General features: G+C 42.1%; 1 protein-coding gene across 1 annotated transcript in view; it reads left to right on the top strand.

The window, feature by feature from the left end:
• LOC109911006 (NADP-dependent malic enzyme-like) overlaps nt 1-20,191 on the top strand; it is a 372,962-nt gene that overhangs the window by 320,139 nt on the left and 32,632 nt on the right. The window contains exon 12 of the mRNA XM_048597435.1: nt 16,715-16,888. Within this exon, the coding sequence (XP_048453392.1) occupies nt 16,715-16,888 (174 nt within the window). The remainder of the gene's footprint in view (nt 1-16,714; nt 16,889-20,191) is intronic.

Raw genomic sequence — 20,191 nt, 5'->3', positions numbered from 1 at the left:
CCTCTCTGTTTTGATCCTGGATTTGCATCACATCCTCTGCTCCCTTCTCCTGACTGTGGTTCTCAACTTGCACTGAATTACCATCTAGTCGCAGAACTTGATCAGCGCAATTATTGCCGGGACCGAGCGGCTCTCAATACCAATGATTTCTACCCCTACATAAAGCAGTGTGAAAATATAGTGTAGTTTTAAAAACCTTGATGCTATATTTTCTTTCTTACATTTAGCAATTACCTTGCAATTTGATTCAGATGAGGATTAGACTGTGCTATACATGTGTGGTATAGTGACAAAAAGAATGTTTGGTGGAACCTAACTCTGGCATTAATTCTTATGGGAACCCATGATTCATTTAAAGTCATTCTGCTTAAAGTAGTTCAGGAACGGATCAATAACTTTGTGCGTAGGGGTAGGAGTAGTAAGTAGTGGTACTTACTACCAGTGCATAATTGAATAAATAGGAGTGAGATGATGTGAAAATAACAACACGAGTGTACGGATTTTTAAGTAAGTGATGGGGCACTTAAGACCAATGTCTATCATTCCTACATTATGTAAGAACTCCAAAATTAGAATTAGCTTTATTGTCACAGGTACTCCATGTGAGTACAATGAAAAATTTACAAAGTCGCCACTTACGGTGCCATCTTGGATACAAAAATACCTAGGTACAGATTCTTAGGAATAAATTAGAAAACTAAAGAAATAAAAAATCCAGCATTACAAACCTTTGTGCCATCTTGGGTACAAAAACTTAGGAATAAATCAGAAGAATAAAGAAATAAAAAGTTCGGTATTACAGTCCTTCCCATGCTGGGCCCCACCTCCAGTCTGGACACTTGCAGGGTTTCTGAGCTTGAGCAATGTCTGGAGGTGTAGGGTGGGGTTTGCAGGAAGCTGAGATGTCTTGAAATGTACAGAAATATCCAAGGATAAAACTCGAGACAGTCAATCCATTGGAAGGATGACATGCCCAAATCCGTTTTCAGCGTCACATTAGGACGTAAGATATCCACTTCCGGGAAATCATGAGGAATAGTTCTAGAATGTTAGGATCATCGCTTGTCCCAAGCACCTCAATGATGCGGGACTCTGTGCTCAACCGTCTGTTCCCTGGGGGCACCCCTAGACAAACATTGACTGTATCTGGAGGACCTTCAACTTGGTGCAAGTCACTTTGTTCTGTTTGAAACTTGTTGATCTTAGACAAAGGAGTTGACCTCGACTGAGTGTTGCTGATATTGCAAAGTCCAGGACTACGTGTTGAGGGACAGATTAAAGCTTGAAGCATCTGCCTCCAAGGTGTAGTCAGGAAAAACCATCATCTAGGGTCTTTCAGCCAAAGTACAAAGAGGGTTTGTTCAGTTTTTGGATGCTCCCGGTGCCGTAAATAATATGTCGGATAAGTTAGAAATACCTTTGGGTTATTGAAACTGTCTGGAGGGTCAAACTCCAATGCTTATTTGTTCTCAATATGCTAAGACTGTACAGAACCAAACTGCTGTAGTGACAATGTATGTATATAAAGATTTTTATGAAGAAAGTATGTTTTTGATCGTCACTACCCAAGTGGTTTCTCTGTAGGTACACAATCTCCTGATGTCTGCAGCGATAACATCCTCCTCAAAGAATGCCAGAGGCTGGCTGTTGTTAAAGTACTGCCAAAGACATTTAAGACCTTAACACATAGTGATTCTTAGTGTTTGCGTACTGATGTTCTGTGCATAGCTTGATTCAATCTGCACACAAAGATGAGCATGGTGTTAAGTATATTCTTCTCCCCTCTGTCTGATATTTTGTTTTGATGGGACAAGGGCATCAATGGCAAGGCCAATTTTTTTTACTCCTCGCTAATTGCTGGACTAGTTCAGAGTCAAGATGAAGTCACATTGAATAACAAAGGCAGATTTCCTTCCCTAAAGGGCATGAGTCAGCCCGGTGAGTTTTTACAACAATTGGAGACAGTGATAGTTTTATGGCTGAGGTTAGTTTTCAACTCCCGAATTTTGTGTTTTTTTCCTTTGTTTTTTATTTTCCCCCGCTGAATTTGATTTACGCCAGCTGCTGTGGTGGGATTTGAACACGTTTTGTGTGGGTGGGGTGGGTGTGCGGTTTCCTTGAATGTGCAGTCACAGCAGACAGGGTAGTGAAGCTAGTGTTTGGTACGCTTGCCCTTATTAGTCAGTGCATTGAGTAGAGGAGTTGGGATGTCATGTTATGGCTGTACAGCACATCGCTGAGGCCACTTTTGGAATACTGCATGCAATTCTGGTCACCCTTCTGTAGGAAGGAAGTTGTGAAACTAGAAAGGATTCAGAAAAGATTTACAAGAATGTTGGAGATAACAGTGTGGAGCTGGATGAACACAGCAGGCCAGGCAACATCAGAGGAGCAGGAAAGTTGACATTTCAGGTCGGGACTGTTCTTCAGAAATGGGGGAGGGGGAAGGGAGCTCAGAAATAAATAGGGAGGAGGGGTGGGCTGGGGACGGTAGGTGGGATGGTGATAGGTGAGTGCAGGTAGGGAGTGGTGGGGATTGGTCAGTGGGACGGGGGTGAACAGATAGGTGGGAGGGAAGATGGACAGGTTGTGTCAGGTCAAGGAGGTGGGGATGAGAGGGAGGACTGGTCATGGGATGAGGCTGGGGGTGGGGAGATTTTGAAACTGGTAAAGTCCACATTGAGACCGTTGGGTTGTAAGCTCCCAAGGTGGAATATGAGGTTCTTCTCCAGTTTCTGGGTGACGTCACTGTGGCACTGGAGGAGGCCCAGGATGGACATGTCACCCAGGGAGTTGGGGGTGGGGAGGGGAGTTGAAATGGTTCGTGACTGGAAGACGTTGTCGTTTGTCATGAACAGAGCGCAGGCGCTCTACAAAGCGGTCTCCGAGCCTCTGCTTGATCTCACTGATGTAGAGGAGGCCACACCGGGAGCAGCGGATGCAGTAGACCACATTGGCGGATGTTCAGGTGAACCTCGTTCTGATGTTGAAGGGTTTTTTGGTTCCATGGTTGGAGGTGAGGGGGGGAGGTGTAGGGGCAGATGTAGCACTTCCTGCGGTTGCAGGAAAAGGTGCCAGGGTGGTGGGACTAGTGGGGAGTGTGGAGTGGACGAGGGAGTCGCGGAGAGAGCGGTCCCTACGGAAGGCAGATAAGGGTGGGGAGGGGAACTTGGTTGTGGGGTCAGATTGCAGGTGGCGGAAGTGGCGGAGAATGATACGTTGAATCCGGATATTGCTGGGATGATACGTGAGGACAAGGGGGATTCTGTCTTTGTTTTTGTTGCGGGGAGGGGTTGTGAGGGCAGAGGTGCGTTCGAGAGCATTTTCGACCACTGAGAAGGGGGGATGTTGCAGTCCTTGAAATAAGAGGATATCTGGGATGTTCGGGAGTGGAACACCTCATCTTGGGAGCAGAGGCGGAGGAATTGGGAGTAGGGGATCTCATTCTTGCAGGAAGGTGGGTGAGGGGAGGTGTAGTCTAGGTAGCTGTGGGAGTCGGTGGGCTCGAAATAGATATCGGTTTTGAGTCGGTCACCAGAGGTGGAGACAGAGGTCCAGGAAGAAGAGAGAGGTATCGGAGATGGTCCCGGTGAACATGAGGTTGGAGTGAAAGGTATTAGTAAAGTGGATGAACTGTTCAAGCTCCTCATGGGAGCATGAGGTAGTGTCGATACGGTCATCAATATAGCAAAGGAAGAGGTGGGCGATAGTGCCAGTGTAACTGTGGAAGAGGGACTGTTCCATGTATCCTACCAACAGGCAGGCATAGCTTGGGCCCATGTGGGTTCCCATGGCCACCCCTTTAGTTTGTAGGAAGTGGGAGGACTGGAAGGAGAAGTTGTTGAGGGTAAGGACGAGTGCAGTTAGGCAGATGTGGGTGTCAGTAGTGGGGCCTGTGGGAGAGGAAGAAGCGAAGGGTTTTTAGGCCATCCATGTGGGGGATACAGGTATACAGGGATTGGATGTCCATAGTGAAGATGAGGTGTTGGGGCGAGGGAATTGGAAGTCTTGGAGGTGGTGGAGGGCATGGATGGTGTCCCAGACATAAGTGGGGAGTTCCTGGACCAGGGGGGAGAAAATAGAGGCAAGGTAAGCGGAGAGAAGTTCAGTGGGCAGGAGCAGGCAGAGACAGTGGGTCGGCCGGGGGAGTTGGGTTTATGGATTTTGGGAAAGAGGTAGAAGCGGGTGGTGTGGGGTTGGGAACGATGAGGTTAGAGGCTGTGGGTGGGAGGTCATCTGAGGTGATGATGTTTTGGTGGTCAGGGGTGGGGTCATGATCAAGGGGGCAGGAGGAGGAGGTGTCAGAGTTGGTGCCAGGCCTCGGTGATGTAAGGGTCAGTGCGCCATACCACAACTGCACCTCCCTTTATCCGCGGGTTTGATGGTGACGTTAGGGTTGGAGCGGAGGGCTGCACGTTCTGTGGGGGAGAGGTTGGAGTGAGTGAGAGGGGTGGAGAGGTTGAGGCAATCGATGTTGTGACGGCAGTTGGAAATGAAGTGGTCGAGGGAGCGTAGGAGGTCTTGGGGCTGGGGAAGAGCACCACCCCACCCCTCCTGTCTCTATTTATTTCAGAGCTCCCTTCCCCATCCCCCTATTCTGAAGAAGCTTTTCTGCTCCTCTGATGCTGCCTGGCCTGCAGTGTTCCTCCAGCTCCACACTGTTATCTCTGACTCCAGCATCGGCAGTTCTTGCTATCTCTTTACAAGAATGTTGCCAGAGTTGCAGGGTTTAAGTTACAGACAGAGGCCGAAAAAGCTGGGGCTATTTTCCCTGGAGCGTCGGAGGCTGAGGAATGACCACCTAGAAGTTTATAGAATCATGAAGGGCATGGATAAGGTAAATTGTCTGGACATTTTTCCCAGGTTAGGGGAGTTCAAAACTAGAGGGCATAAGTTCAATAGAGGGGAAAGATTTAAAAGGGACCTGAGGGTTAACTTTTTCGTGCAGGGATGGTGTATGTATGGAATGAACTGCCAGAGGAAGTGGTGGAGGCAGATACAATTACAAAATTTAAAAGACATCTGGATGGGTGCATGAATAGGAAGGGTTTAGAGAATTTTTGGCCGAATGCTGGCGAATGGGATTAGATTAATTTAGGATATCTGGTCAGCGTAGGTGAGTTGGACCGAAGGGTCTGTTTCTGTGTTGTACATCTCTATGACTATGGCTGCTCAGCTTTGCTCTACTGGATCGTTATTTTTACCCATCCAATTTTTTTAAGACTATCCCAGAAAATCTGTATTGACTGAAACTGCTGTACACAGCAATTTTGATGACACAACTGCTACAGCTTGCAAACGTTGCAGGGTCGTACTGACATCAGGAGGAGTGAGGCAAAAGGTTGGAGGCAACTGTGTTGATATGCTGAGGCTGCATGTGGGGAATCTGAAAGTTCATCTGATGGATCATTACCAGCTGTTAGCTTGTTCACTGAAATCTCAGCTGTCATCAATGAAATTGACAAGAATAGTTCCTGGGTGACATTTTAACTTGACTATATAACTAAGCATGAATATAAATCACAAGTGACCCTGTGCCTATTTAAAATGTGCGCATTTCCCTCAGGACTGGCTGAAGAATTGATGCTGGCTAGCAAATCTGCACACATTACATATCTAAACACATTTATTTAATGATTCTATTTGAGTTGAATGCCTGTGAAATTGAACAGACTTTTAATTACTTGTCTTGTTGGCCCGAGATTGGCTGATAGCGCCTAGGCCACCCAAAGAAGATGATCTGACTTTTGCAAATTGATAAGGATCAACTTGATGTCTAGTTTAAAAACAAAATCACTGATGAGCCTTATTGGGGTATAGTGGCTCTGATGATGCAGTGGTAGTGTTCCTACTTCTGGGCCAGGAGGCTAGGTAAGTCCTGCCTGTTCCAGAGGTGTATAAGAACACCTCTGAACAGTGTTATTAGAAAACATCTCTCTCTCTGTTTTATTAACTTGCATTGAAGATGGTTTGTTTACTTGTACAATGCAAGTAAATGCTTTTTTTAAATTCGTTCATGGGCTGTGAGCATTACAGCTAGGCCAGCACTTATTGCCCCTCTCTAGTTGCCCTTGAGTTGGTGGTGAGCTGACTTTATGAACTGCGTTTGCTGTGGATAAACCTACAATGCTGATAGGGAGGGTGTTCCAGGATTTTGACCCAGGGATATTGAAGGAATGACGATATTATTTCTATGTCTGGATTGTAGGGGCTTGGAAAGGAGCTTGCAGATGGCAATATTCTCATGTATCTGCTGTCCTTGTCCAACGATAATGGTTGCAGGTTTGGAAAGTGCTGTCTCAGGAGCCCTGATGAATTTCTACAGTGCACCTTGTCGACGATACCCACTGCTACTACTGAGTGTTGGTGTGAAGGGAGTGAATGCTTCCGGCTTTCATTTGTATGTTTGCTTTGCACTTCCATTCAGTAATCAAGTAGGTAAAGCACTCATGACATCCAAGAACTTTTGCCTTTTTTTTGTATCTGACCATTTTCCCAACACACACTTGTGTTATGACTAAGGGATAGCAAGCCAAGCCAAAAGAGCCCAACTGCCACTGGATTCACAACGCTGTGAAATTAAAACATTGAATATCACTCAAATTTGCTGAATTGTTTCTAACCAGACTTTATGAATAAAAGGTGTTGGACACCAATTTACAACTTAAACAAAAATTAACAATTTATTATTAATAAGATAACTTCAGCAGAACAAATATAAACAACAAGATAACCTAATCAATATTGATGATCTAAGCCCAGTTGTTGATCATAAGCTCCCACTCTCTCACTACTTGACATAGTGAAGGGATACATTTAAAGGAAGAAAATAAAATAATTAGATTTTGCCAGTTTGATAACCATTTCAATGAAGAATACCAAACCTTCATGAAATCCTTTGGATTGTATTACGGATACATAAGACTTTATATTTTGCTTGGATTCCAAAGTCACTGGTCAATGTAAATAGCTTCCACAAACCTCTGGAGACTGACTGACTTACAGCAAACGTTTTATTAACCAGTACCAAGGGACCAGGAAAATCAGAATATTTGATTAGAGGTCCACATAATCTACATAAAAACATATGCTAAGTAATAGAAATGTAATGCAGGGGGTATAGACATCATTGTTATACTTTATTTACAGTGTAAGTCACTGAAATAATAATGAAATTTTGCCTTTACTAAAACTTGCCAGCAGAAAGCCTTCTCACTTGCACCCTCAAATGATTACTCAGACATCTCCAATGGTCATAATATGGTAAGCTTCCAGTACTTGAGGTATACATGTTTTGCCAGCCTATTGAAAGTGCCAAACTTTAAAACAAATTTTGTTTTCATTTCTTACACAGAGATTTTTTACTCAGAACTTTCAAATAAGTCAATAACTGGAGAAGGACTAAAGAGAAGCAAAAATAATAAAACAGCCCCAGTCCAGAAGTGTTCTAAAACAAAACTGCCTCCTGCCCAAAACCCAGTTAGGACCAATTCATTCTTTATTCCCCATCTTTCTCTTCAACATTCTCTGTGGTTGTCCAGCAGTGGTCCTCTTTTGACTGACCAATTCAACATCCAACCAGCTGCCAGTCCCTGAGCATAGCAACAACTTGGTGCTGAATAAAAACTGAAAGAACTGTGGATACTTGTAAATCAGGAACAAAACCAGAAGGTTCTGGAAAAACTATGGAGGTCTGGCAGCTTCTCTGAAGAGAAATTGGAGTTAATGTTTTGGGTCCAGTTCCGAGGAAAGGTCACTCGACCTGAAACATTAACACTGATTTTCCTTCATAGATGCTGCCAGACCTGCTGAGCTTTTCCAATGACTTCGATTTTTGATACCTTGGTGCTGCTTCCTCTACAGTGTCCTTAGAGCAGTAATTAACCTGAAATATCTTTCCAGGCCAGTTCCAAATTACAAGGATCTGTCATTTGTTCTCTTCTCTTTCTAAAACAAGCTATATTCAAAATCCAGTTCTCAACTTCAACTGAGTTCCAAATCAAAAATTTGGAAAAATAAAAGTAGTGATGCTCTTAACAAAAAAGATTCAAGTGTACATGCATGCACCATAAACAGCAAATGTGCGGTGCCTCACCTGGGGATGTGTGATGTTGACATTGGATGCCTGAAATGTCAAGTTACTTTATTAAAATAATCTAATACCATTACTCTTAACTTGTTTTTCCCCAAAGAAATATCAAATTAATCTGTAATTTTCAGAAATTGATGGCATTATAGTCTTGACACATCTGCATGTGGTCCAATTGCCTAGGTGTGATGACTGCTTATTTGCTGCAATAAGACTGAAAACTGTGCCAGCTGTCTTTAGTTGTAGCTACAGGATTCTCTTCCTAAATCTGTTTCTTCATTTACCTTTCTTCCTTTTTAAGATGCTAAGTATATCCCAACTCTTTGTCCACATCCTTGGTCACCCAAACTGTAATATTTTTACCCATCCATGGGCATGTGAATCTCCCTGGCAAGGCCACCACATGTTGCCCATCCTGAATTGTCTCTGAGAAGGTCCCTATATGCCTTCCAAACCCATGACCTCTTCTGTCTAGAAGGGCAAGGGCAGCAGCTAAATGGGACCGCCACCGGCAAGTTCATAACAGAGCCACTTGCCTTAGAAATCTATTGCTGCTCCTTTTGACTTTTTTTTGTTTAATCCAGTAAGAGTGAAGGGACAGCAATATATTTCCAAGTCAGGATAGTACGCAACTTGGAGGGAAGCTTGCAGGTGGAGGTTTCGGGTTTGGAAGGTGCTGTAAAAGGATGCTTGGTGAGTTGCTGCAGTATGTCTTGAATATGTTACTACTGTGTGGCAGTGGAGGGATGAGTGAGTTTTTAGGCAGTGGATGGGTGCCAATCAATTAGGCTGTAAAGGTTTCAAACTGTATTTGTTTTTTCATACAAGCAAGGAACAAAATTCAGCCACTTAGCCCTTCAAGTTGTACCACTGTTTAATGAGATAATTGGCTGATCTGATTTTAACCTCAACTCTATACCTCTTGGTAATCAAGAATATATATTTATTTGTACCTTTAAAGTAATTTAAATATCCTGCGTCCACTTTTTTTCTTGAGGAAGGATATTCCAAAGACACTTAATCTCAAAGGGGAAAACTTCCTCCGAGCAAATGAAGAGTATCCCATCATCTTCCTGATCCATGGCTTGTAGGTGGTAGACAGGCTTTGACGAGTCAGGAGATGAATTATGAGGGAAGAATGCATTTCTTAGCCTTTAAACTGCTCTTGCAGTCATAGTATTGATTTGCAGTATGAGTGTGTCACTGGCTATGCTAACATTTATTGCTTATCCTTTGTTGCCCAGAGGACAATTGAGAGTCCACCATATTCCTTTGGGTCTGGAGTTGCATGTAGGCGACAGCAGTTTCCTTTCCAAAAAAGGGTGTTGGTGAACCAGATGGGTCTTTCTGACAATCGACCACAATTTCATGGTCATCATTGGACTCTTGCCATGAGACCTAGGTTGAAGCCCTACCTGCTCCAAAGTTGTGTAATAGCATATCTGAACAGACTGATTAGAAAATATCTATACTTCAGTGTTTTTGTGGTACAGTGGTGGCATCCCTACCTTTGAAGCAGATGGCCCAGATTCAAGTCCCAGCTGCTCCAGAGGTGTGTTCTAACATGTCTGATTAGGTTGCTTAAAAATATTGAGCTTCAGGAAACTGGTGTCCTAGGATTGAGATAATTGACCTCCCTCAACTGCAATTTTTATCTTTTTGTGCCAGGTAGGTGTCTAACCAGGAGCAATTTTCTACCCAATTCTCGTTGATTTTAATTTTACTAGGAACTTCTCATGCATCCTGATGTCAAGAGCAGTCACTCTTGCCTTAGCTCATGTATTCGAGTCTAGTCCATATTGAGACCAAGGCTGCATGTGGTCAGGAGCCGAGTGGTTGTGCAGGATTGCTGAACATTTATCCAAGCTGCTAGTATGGGATTGTTTGATTCTAATTAATTCCCGCTTCTTTGGCCCAATGTCATTTTTTCATGATATTCTTTCTGTACATAAAGTCCTAGAGATATGTAACTTATTTACATGGGACAGTCTAAAAAGATGAGTGAGGGTTGCACATTCGTGCTACCGTACCCCCACTGACATAAACTTTAGTGGATGCCAATTCAAAAAAAGGCTAAGGTAATTTTGTACTGGCACAGTGGAAAGGGGAAGGATTGTTTAAAGGAAGCAATTACACACGTGCGGTCTTCCCAATATTGCTGAGATGCTTTGTATCCAGTGAATTGCCATTGAAGTACAGTCATTGTTATTGAGCATCTAAACTTAGGAACCATTTGTGCAGAGCAGTTTCTACAGCCATTTAATTGAATTAGTTTCCTTCTGTGGTGACTAGGACAAGATGTTGGGTGAGTCATCAAAAGACCTCTTGACCTTGCGGTGTTCCCTGAGTACTGCAATGAAATATGTTGTGAAATTACCACCAACCCCCACACTTCAACATTCTCCATCTCCCACTCCCCACACCGATCCACATCCCCACCTTATTTTGCCACCTCTCTTTCTTCCTCAAAATGTTACTTAAAATCAATATCTGTGAAAACATTCGTCTTAATATTTTGTATGTGATTTGGTCTTGCGTTTTGTTCCATAATTCTCCTGTGTGGGACCGTTTATTAAACTGAAGCTTTTGCGTAAATGCAAGATGTTTAGCAATTCTAAATAGAGAGAGATTTGTAAGAGCATGAAATCAGTTATGCTGATACTTCCTGTCAAAGTGAGAAATGGAAATGATTGCTGCTTGTACATTCTCTCTGAATGTATTCCTACTTAAAAAAGTGACAGTGAGGAAAGTTCCAGCTGGATTCAATCCAAATGGCTTATTAATGTTGGATTTCAAAATTGGTTTTATAGCAATAATTTACAAGATGTTCACACAAACTTTTATGGCAACTCCCATACAAGGTCATTTGTGCCAATTCTTCTAAGCATTCCTATTAGAAAAGGGTGTATAACTAACTGGTTTATCGATTTTAGCAGCAGTTTTTCCCAGAGGAAATTCTCAATCTTTTCAATCTCCTAGTTCACAGTCCTAGGGAAAAGTGGATCTAGTCTGCTGCTTCTGCATAGGAGGCCCTGTCAATTTGTGGTTACATTGTACAAAACTATTTTGGAAAACTAGTTCGTTGGAAATGTCAAGGTGAACTTTTTTTTTGTCTTCACCAATTGAGTAGGAACCTGGTAAATCACCAGTCCGTTATAAAAGCTGATGTTCAATCTACTGAAATGAAGCCCATGTGCGTTCTGCATTGAGCAAGTAATCTGTTGTGCTGGCTTTGTAGGAAAGGATGTATAACTATAATTAACTTATCACACTGGCAAATTTTTCCATGTACTGAAAATTTAACCACTGCATAATAACGATAAACTATAGTCATGAAAACAGCAACCAAATGTAAGATTTTTTTTTAAAAAAAAAGACAGTTTTGCAGAATTGAGAGATGTGTTCCTTCAAGATTTGACCAGCCAATCATCATCATGGTCACAAATTAGGCTGGTACTTTAGCATCAGAATCTCAATTTATTTTTGTTCTGTGCGAGAAATTTAGCTCTCGCATCCAGCATTCCAGGAGGTTTCCTTCAAGTTGTCTTCAGAACCATAGTAAGGAATTTAAAAAAAAACTCACTTTTCAACTTTGCATAAATTTTAAAAAAAATTACTTGTTCATGGGATGTGATCATCACAGGACGGACCAGCATTTATTTCCAATCCCCAGCTGTCCTAGAGAAGGTGCTGATGAGCTGCCCTCTTGAACTCCTCCCGTTCTTGTGTTATTTGGGCATTAAAAGTGCTGTTAGGGAGGGAGCTTCAGGAATTTGACCTAGTGACAGTGAAGGAGCTGAAATATAGTTCCATGTCAGGATGGCAATATGGGAGGGGAGCTTGCAGGTCATGACAATCCCATATATCTGCTGTCCCTGTCTTTCTAGATGGTGGAGGTTGAGAGTGCAGAAAGTGCTACAGTGCATCCTGTAGGTAGTATATCCTGCTATCACTGTGCATCAGTGATAAAGGGAATAAATGTTGAAGGTGGTGGATCGGGTGGCTGTCAAGTGAGCTAGTTTGTTCTGGCACTCTTGGAGCTGCATTCATCAGACAAGTGGGGAATATTCCATCACACTCCTGACGTGTGTCTTGTAAATGATGAACAGACGTTTTGAAGTCAGTAGGTAAGTTACGCAGTACAGGTTTCTCATTCTCTGACCTCCCCTGTGGACACCGTATGTACATAGCTGGTCCAGTTGCTTTCTGGTCACTTGTAGCTCCCTTCTGCCAGGATGTTGGAGGGATTCAGTGATGTTCATGCCTTTGAATGTCACGGAGAGACTGTTATTGCCCATCATTTGTGTGGCATGAATGTTTTCAATGGAAATGAGCTATACAATGCAGGAATGCATCTGAACTTTGTTTGAATTTATAAATGTCTGCATAGTACATGAACTTATTCATATAAAGGTGTGCACCACTCGTTTTGTAAATCGCTAGCAATGAGAAACAAAAAGTAATGTTAAAAAGGCAAAGGACAGTACTATTTGTGCATCAAGTATTTGAGAAAAGGGTTGAATGATTGAACAAAATCAGATACCTATTCCGCAGTAGTGCCCAAGTGGTAGTTTGGTTACTGTTGTAGTTAGTTTTGCAGGTTGTTAGTTACAGAGCAGCATCATGGTGCCAAGTGTTTATTCCCCTTTTCACACGTGCTCACTCACACTCTGTCCTCCTCTCTCCCTCTTTTCCCCCATATGTTCTCTCATGCTTACGCTCACACTCTGTCTGTCTGTCTCTCTCCTTTGTCTCAAAAGGGCAACATACCCCACCTCACACAATGTTTTCACTGGGCTTCTTCGTGCCTTAACAACGTGCCCAGCAGAAGTACACAGGTAGCTATTTGCTCGTACAATCTGAACTGCAGCATCACCTTATCCATTTCTTCCCTCCTTCAGCTTTGCCATGCAGTGAATGGCCTGAACATCTCAGGCTACCACAGGAACAGACTGGGACTTTTCTGCGGGGACAAGAGGTTCTGGATTACTCCTCCTCACTCGGTGGAGGGGGGGGGGGGGGGGGGAAGAACATTGTGACCAGCATTTGAGTGAACCCGCAGTAATTTTATCAAATTCTTTCCTCCAAAGGTTCTATTTTTAAGCACTGTTGATCAAGCCACCAAATACATCGTGCAAATGGACATTTTATAGCATTGGTCATGTCACATGAGACTCCATATTGTACTAGTCCCAATCCTCCACTTGTCTGGAAGGCACACAGGAACTGGCTGTGTTCTCCTTTTGACCAGTTCCGGTACAAATGCCTGGCCTTGGACACCGTCGATAAAGGATGCAATCTTTGCCATTGGCACTTGGAAAAGAAAGAAGCTTAACCAGCCTGGAGTCGCACCCAGAAGGTAGAAACAGAAGGAACAAATGAAAAACAGAGATAAGGAAAATGGATGATCGTGAACAGGAGATAAAAGTTGGGTTCATGTCGGAGGGTTGCTTTGGGGGAAGCTGTGAAGCACTTTTCCATGTGAAGTATAATGGAAATAAGAATGTCTGTCCTCGCATAGTCGGTGAATACAGAGTTTGACTGCAGCATTCAAATATAAGATTGATAGATCTATGTTAGGTAATGGTACTAAAGACAGGCACGTGGAGATTATGTATAGAATAGCCAGGATTCCAATGATTGATTGGAAGAGGCTTGAGGGGTCGGGGCTAAAATGGGATTGGGAGTTTGGAGCTGAAGCACCAGAAGAAAGAAATTTCACCGGGTTGGAAGGGAGCGAGATGGTCAGATTTAACAAGTGACAGGGCCATGATGAATTTAGAGAGTTGGATGACAAGGGGCTTCCACAGTGATCTGGATTTTGAGGCAGTGAAATGTTGAGAGCTGAAATGCTGGTGTTGAATGATAGTCAACATCACTTTTGATTAATTAATCTGTTTGATCTACTAAATATTAAGCTAACATATTTTACTTCAATAAAATACAAAAGGTGGAATATTCCCAGGAAACAAATGATGTAAGAATTAACAAGTAAGTTAGGAGAATCGTGTGAGGTTGGTAGTAAGGAGTTTTCTGCTGTCAAGAGAAGAATGTCCCAATTTCCAACCAAGTGTGGAATGGTTAGATGAGATTCTGCTGATGAAGAGCGAGAGGCTTATTTGCATCCATTATACTCATTACGATGTTATTCTGCCTCATTGAGAGGCAGTTTCCCATACTCTGTGTCTGATCAAAGACCAGACAGCAACAATTCCTGATATGAAAGTTAGAGCAGTGACTTGGCATCTTCAGATCACCTTACCCTTCCAGCCCTCCATCAGTCACCAACATCTCGGCACATTCCACAGGTGACAAATGTCTGAAAATCCCCCCACCCCCCCTAAAAACCCCAGTCATCAAGACCTCCAGGTGTCTGTCAGCAAAGCAAGTCTAATTGCCCTCTCTGACAAGTCGGTGACAAATTAGTTTAACCATGGAGTACAACAGTGGGCTGTCGGTATTTGACCGGGTGTATGGCTGGCCTTTAAAGATGGTACTAGTGCCAGGAAACCTTATTGGCCTGTAACAAGTGGGAGAATAGGACACATGAAAAGCTATATAGGCGGGGGAGTAGGTAACAAGGTAAATTTGGAACGAATGTTTTGGGGGGGGGGGGGGGGGGGGGGGGAAGGGGAGCAAAATCCACGAGGGCCTGGGGAGAGAGAACCTGCAAGAAACTTTCCAAAAATGGCACCGCGATTTCTAATATTATACAGACCCCAAGTGTAAGCTGATTGCACATTATCGAAGTGACTAAACTAAACCAGACTGCTTCCTGTTTGATGTAAAATGATAATATTTACTGTGGAACAGAATTCCCAGGCCGCTAGGAATGCGTCAGAAGTTTTGTGCCCTGGTATTCGCATTTGCCCTTTTTTATGTTGTTTGAGTTTGTTTATACTAAAGTTTATAGTTAGTGTTCTAAATACCACAATATATAATTTGCAAATGTTGTGTAATTACATGTTCGTGCATATCAGGGCTAAGCTGGAGCTTTTGAGGCCCGGATCTGTTTTCTTTTACTCAATTTGTCAACTGCCAATTTGCTGGCCTGCCATATTTCAGGCTGCAGCCTGAAAGAGTATCATTTTTAAAGAATGTGACCTTGTAGGACAATGGATAATGCCATACTTTTACTGTAAAGAAAAGTGATGTTTGTATCTTGAAGTTATTCAGCTGAACATCAGTTACGTAATTTAAGTAAGAAATGTTTGCATTATTGAGGATGAATTTATTTTTAAGTGTGGCTGAAATCCCTTTTGTAAATGTCTACATTTAAGCAGTAGAACCAACGTTTTCCACGAGAGCAAATAGATTTCCTCATGGAAAAATGAATCTCTGAACGTGAGAATGTATATGGTTACTGATGTTGGTGGGAAAAGTTGGCTCTAGTATTCTGTAGGGATACTTGTTTTGTGTGGTGGTTATTTTGCTAACATTAATGAATGAAGGAAAATGTACCTCATGATATCTGGAATTTAATTACAGTTATAACACAGGTATGTTTAAAATGGGACCACTGTGTGCCTCTATATGTAATTACATGGATCAGTTTAATTCGTAAGACATACTTTCTGAAACCCCTCCAGAGCTCTAGTTTTAAAGACTGGAATGTTTTATGAGTAATGTTGTTGCCCCTTACCACTTGTGTGGGATGCTGTGGAAACGGCTGGCATGTAACTTTGCTAAATTTGTGTCCCTAATTAAAAGCTACAGAATAAATTTATTTCTGAATTATACTAAGTGTTGTGTATCCAAGCGAGGAACCTGAATAGGCTCCTTGCAATGCCTATTGTTATACAGTTTGAGTGCCCACACAGGGTTGGAATGTTTGTTCTTTCAGCAGACGGAGTTGCAAGTAATCCGCGACACATTTAGACATCTCCTGTCTCGGCATTAATTTCCATGACAGCAGTCTTTCAAGATCATTGCACTGTAATTTGAGTCTGATGGAGAAAGTGAAAAGGCCCAGTTCTGTCTTGAAGTTTGTAATATTTCTTCAGTTATGGGGGATATGTCCCATTTGTTCAATAAGTTTCTGTCAAGGGAGAAAGGGTTAGAATTTTCATCTGGTTTCCATATCTGCTGCACCCATTCTCCCTTGCCGTCTATTTCTGGTGGAGTTTTGGGTCATCCTGGGAATTGTGCACTCTATTAATCTCAGTAGAATTTGAGGTAGTGAAGAATAGTTTTGATTCCCACCTACAGAGCTTCACCAGCTAAAAATAATTGGTCCCTCTCTGATTACCTTCCCCAAGATAGCAATTTCTTTCATTGGAAGCAGAAGATCACAAAAAAGAAATGTCCTTTGAGACCGCCATCTGCGAAAGAAGCTCTGACATTCCAGCATGCTCCGCACCCAGGCTCTTAAGTCAACTTGGTGCTGGGATTTGTGATTGGGTCAGTGCCACTGACTTGGGACAATAGTGTTTGGGGGCATCCATGGTAATGTGAATGTTTTGGAAGCTTAGATGTGTGAAAGAAAAATGCAGTTAGACAATTATTCTTGTGCATCTTTCTTCTGTGCTTTGGATTTTTTCTTTGTAATTATGATTAAAAATGTGATCTAGACTTAGACATGTAATTTCCAAATTCTTTTTTCTCTTTGCTTTTTTTTTGTTGTAGGGCCAAGCTATATTTGCAAGTGGAAGTCCTTTTGACCCAGTTAGATTGGAAGATGGACGTGTGCTGTATCCTGGCCAGGGTAACAATGCTTATATTTTCCCAGGAGTTGCACTTGGGATTGTAGCCTGTGGCGTGAGGCACATCCACGATGAAGTTTTTCTTATTGCGGCAGAGGTAAAATGTGTGTTTATAATTCCATTTTCCTATGGTTTGTTTGTAGACTATAGCATTAGTGCTTTGGAGATGGCAAAATTAAATTAATAACGGAAGGTGATCTCCAGCATCTGCAGTTCTTTGTTTATTGTGCAATAACATAAGGTGTTTGGTTTATTGAGTGCACACACCATCTTCAGCACAGTATGTCTGCCCTTTATTCCATTACTGTGGGACACTGATTTAATGAATTCAGTTTTTCATTTCAATAAGTGTAATATTACAATTGTGCTCCCGAGCTGCTTTGCCCTGAATTATAGGGACACATCCTTAATTTCAAGTAAGGTAGCATTTCTAATGTGCTTAAGGCTACACTTTGAATATATGACCAACAGACTGGGATTTATTTTTTCCTAGAAATATGTCAACGTTGTTTTCTATTGAATGCCATGTGGTTCAGTGACGTATTGATGGGTTTACTGTATCTGGCGCTCTGCTTCACCCATTGCTTTATTCCAGGAGAAACAAAAAGAGGGAAGATAATTTGCTTAATAAGGCACACAGCTACTCCTTTATCTGCAAAATGAAGTGCAAGATATAACGTCTCAGTTCTTTAGGTTGTTTTCATGTAGTACTGTAAATGATCAATCATTTGTTTATGTGGTTAAGAGCAGGTTGACACACTCGTGACGAGCAATACAGTAACAGCTTTGAATGTCGGCTTTTCTCTCTCATCTGTTAGAGAATATTTCCAAATACGTAAACAGTACATACTTGTAGTGCATTTACAATTTTTATAAAATGTGAAGTGTTTATCTTTGTAGCTTTCCATTTGGAGGGTAATGCACTTTAGGACAAGTAATATCTTTCTGTTCATGAGTGCAAATACCACAGTGCAACATCTGAAATCCTTCATTCTTACAGTCAGCTTCGTCCAAAATAAGCATTAAGCTAATTCTAAATAAACAGTACATCATGGTGTGGTTCCACAGCACAACGTTTGAAGTTTTCCTGCCGTACAGTTAGATGTAAGATGATATTTGAAGGTTGGGAGCTCATATCTCCAAAACAGGCATTTTATGATGGGGTTGTCTATATTTGCAGCAACCCAGATAATGGAGGCTTTTGGAGAGCTTGCTAGAGCAGACTTTTTATTTGAGTGTTGCCTGTTTTATTTTTTCTGCTTTATGTCCCTGTTGTTAGCACTTCCTGTTTTGACACTCCCAGGCAGTGAACGTGGGGAGTGCAATTGGAAAGGGGCAGTCTCGTTTCTACAGTGTTATGATCGCAGCTGATGATAATAGTAGACACATCTGATCAGAGTGAGACTTCTCTTGATAGAGTATAAATGCAGTTTTTGCAATTTGTTTTCAAATTTGCAGTGATCAGTCACTAAACGTATTCACAAGAAACTGCAAATTAACAAAAGAACATCAAAGTTTATGACACACAAAATATAGAAAACATACTACATTACACTATACAAGAATCACCTGAAATGGTTTCACAATAAATAACAAATGAAGATTCAATCCTTTACCCTCAACAACAATCTTACAAATATTCAAACCTCAAGGAACGGTCACCCGGTTTCCAATTTAAAGTTTCATGCTCAGTGGACGTGGCTGTAATTGATTTTGCTTTTTAGCAAAAAATCCGCAATCAGTTGCTGCTAATTCTTTAGTCAATGTCTCCTCCCGAGACCCTTAAACTACAAATGCAGCTAATTTATTTCTTAATGTTGGTTTCTTTACACTCCTTTTCCAGAAACAGAAGGCTGTGGAACTTTTCTCTTACTGACCTTAAGCCACTCAGGACTGATTTCCTTATGCTCTGACTGTTTTGGAAACCACTAAAGTGTCCTGCTGCTGCTTCAAGCTTTTTTTTCCTCTGATTGACATGGTTCTCCCTCCAAAAGGGCCCTGTACATTAACTGACCCACCTTTGGTGGTTCTGTCCTTTTATAAGGAACTTCTTTCTGTCTCTATCTCCCTGTGTCATAGGACACACTGTTGCTAAGAACTAAAACTGTTATTTTCTTGCCTTTGCTTCCAAGGCACTGACCTCAGTGGTTTTAAAAGCTTTATTTAGATACATGTAAATGAATTTCCAGACAGCCCAGAACCAATCACGGAACGCAATATAAAACTAAAACTGTCTTTCCATTCCTAATGCTTCCTAAGAAAGACGAATCACTCTTAAAGCTGTACATGGTTCTATATGTGGGGTATACATGAGCCAAGTGGCCTCCTTCAGAACTTTAGAACCCAAGTTTCCAAATCAATCCAATAATATATCACGAACCTTCACATTATGTTTGATATCTTTCTTATGGAAAAGTGTGTAATGCTGACACCAGGCAAAAACATGGGCTAGTGGGGGGAAAAAGGGCATATGCTTTGAATAGTGGGGGAAATGTCTAAGTCAGTGCGCAGGGAAAATGGCCAAGAGTGGCCCGGAGCAGCCAGGAGTGGAAAAGTAATGATGAATGCTGATCTATTGCTTTGATGCTTTTCGTTCAGTTAAATAACTGATTAAGACGTACTTTGATTACTAAACTGATTACAGTAATACATACATTAAAATCTTTCTAATTTTTGCTGATACTACTTTCCCACACCATGCACTTTGAGTGAGCAGAGTGCAGCCTGTGTGTGTGACAGGAGATTGTATCTGAACAGAATGGAACTCTAAATATGCCACATAATGGCATTTGCTGAGTCACCGTGAACCGACACCACACTGTTGGAACACTTGATCCATATTTGTGTTTGAAAATTAACTTGATCTAGCTTCCCCCACTATTCATGTCCATCCACTGTTGTATATGAGTCTAATTGGTTTAACACTGATGAATGCCATAGCACCACCTTCTGTGATATTACCATATGGACCTGTGAACAGGACAGCAAAGAATCTTGGAAGACTAAGACCTAACATCCAGATGTGACTATCTGATCAGTGTAACCTGAAACCAGTTGCTCAAAGGCAGTTAGCCACTTTGTGTTCAATACAAGAGCCACTTCTTGTTAGACCAGGAAGTGATTTTCTTCCATCACACTGGACCAAGCAGATATTATAGATCCTTATACTTAGAGGTTGGTGGCAGCAAACCTATAATTCAAACTTTCCTGAAGGTGCCCAGGCCGCTACTTCCAGATTTAACACGTGAGCCCTGATCAGAGATAACAGTGTGGAGCTGGAGGAACACAGCAGGCCAGGCAGCATCAGAGGAGCAGGAAGGTTGATGTTTCGGGTCGGGACCCTTCTTAAGAACCCATTTCTGAAGAAGGGCCCCAGTGCGAAACATCAGCTTTCCTGCTC

The sequence above is a fragment of the Rhincodon typus genome, chromosome 5, assembly GCF_021869965.1.
Source record: "Rhincodon typus isolate 14 chromosome 5, sRhiTyp1.1, whole genome shotgun sequence".
NCBI classification, from domain to species: Eukaryota; Metazoa; Chordata; class Chondrichthyes; order Orectolobiformes; family Rhincodontidae; genus Rhincodon; species Rhincodon typus.
The sequence above is the reverse complement of the archived record's forward strand: the minus strand, read 5'-3'. Positions and strand labels throughout refer to the sequence as shown.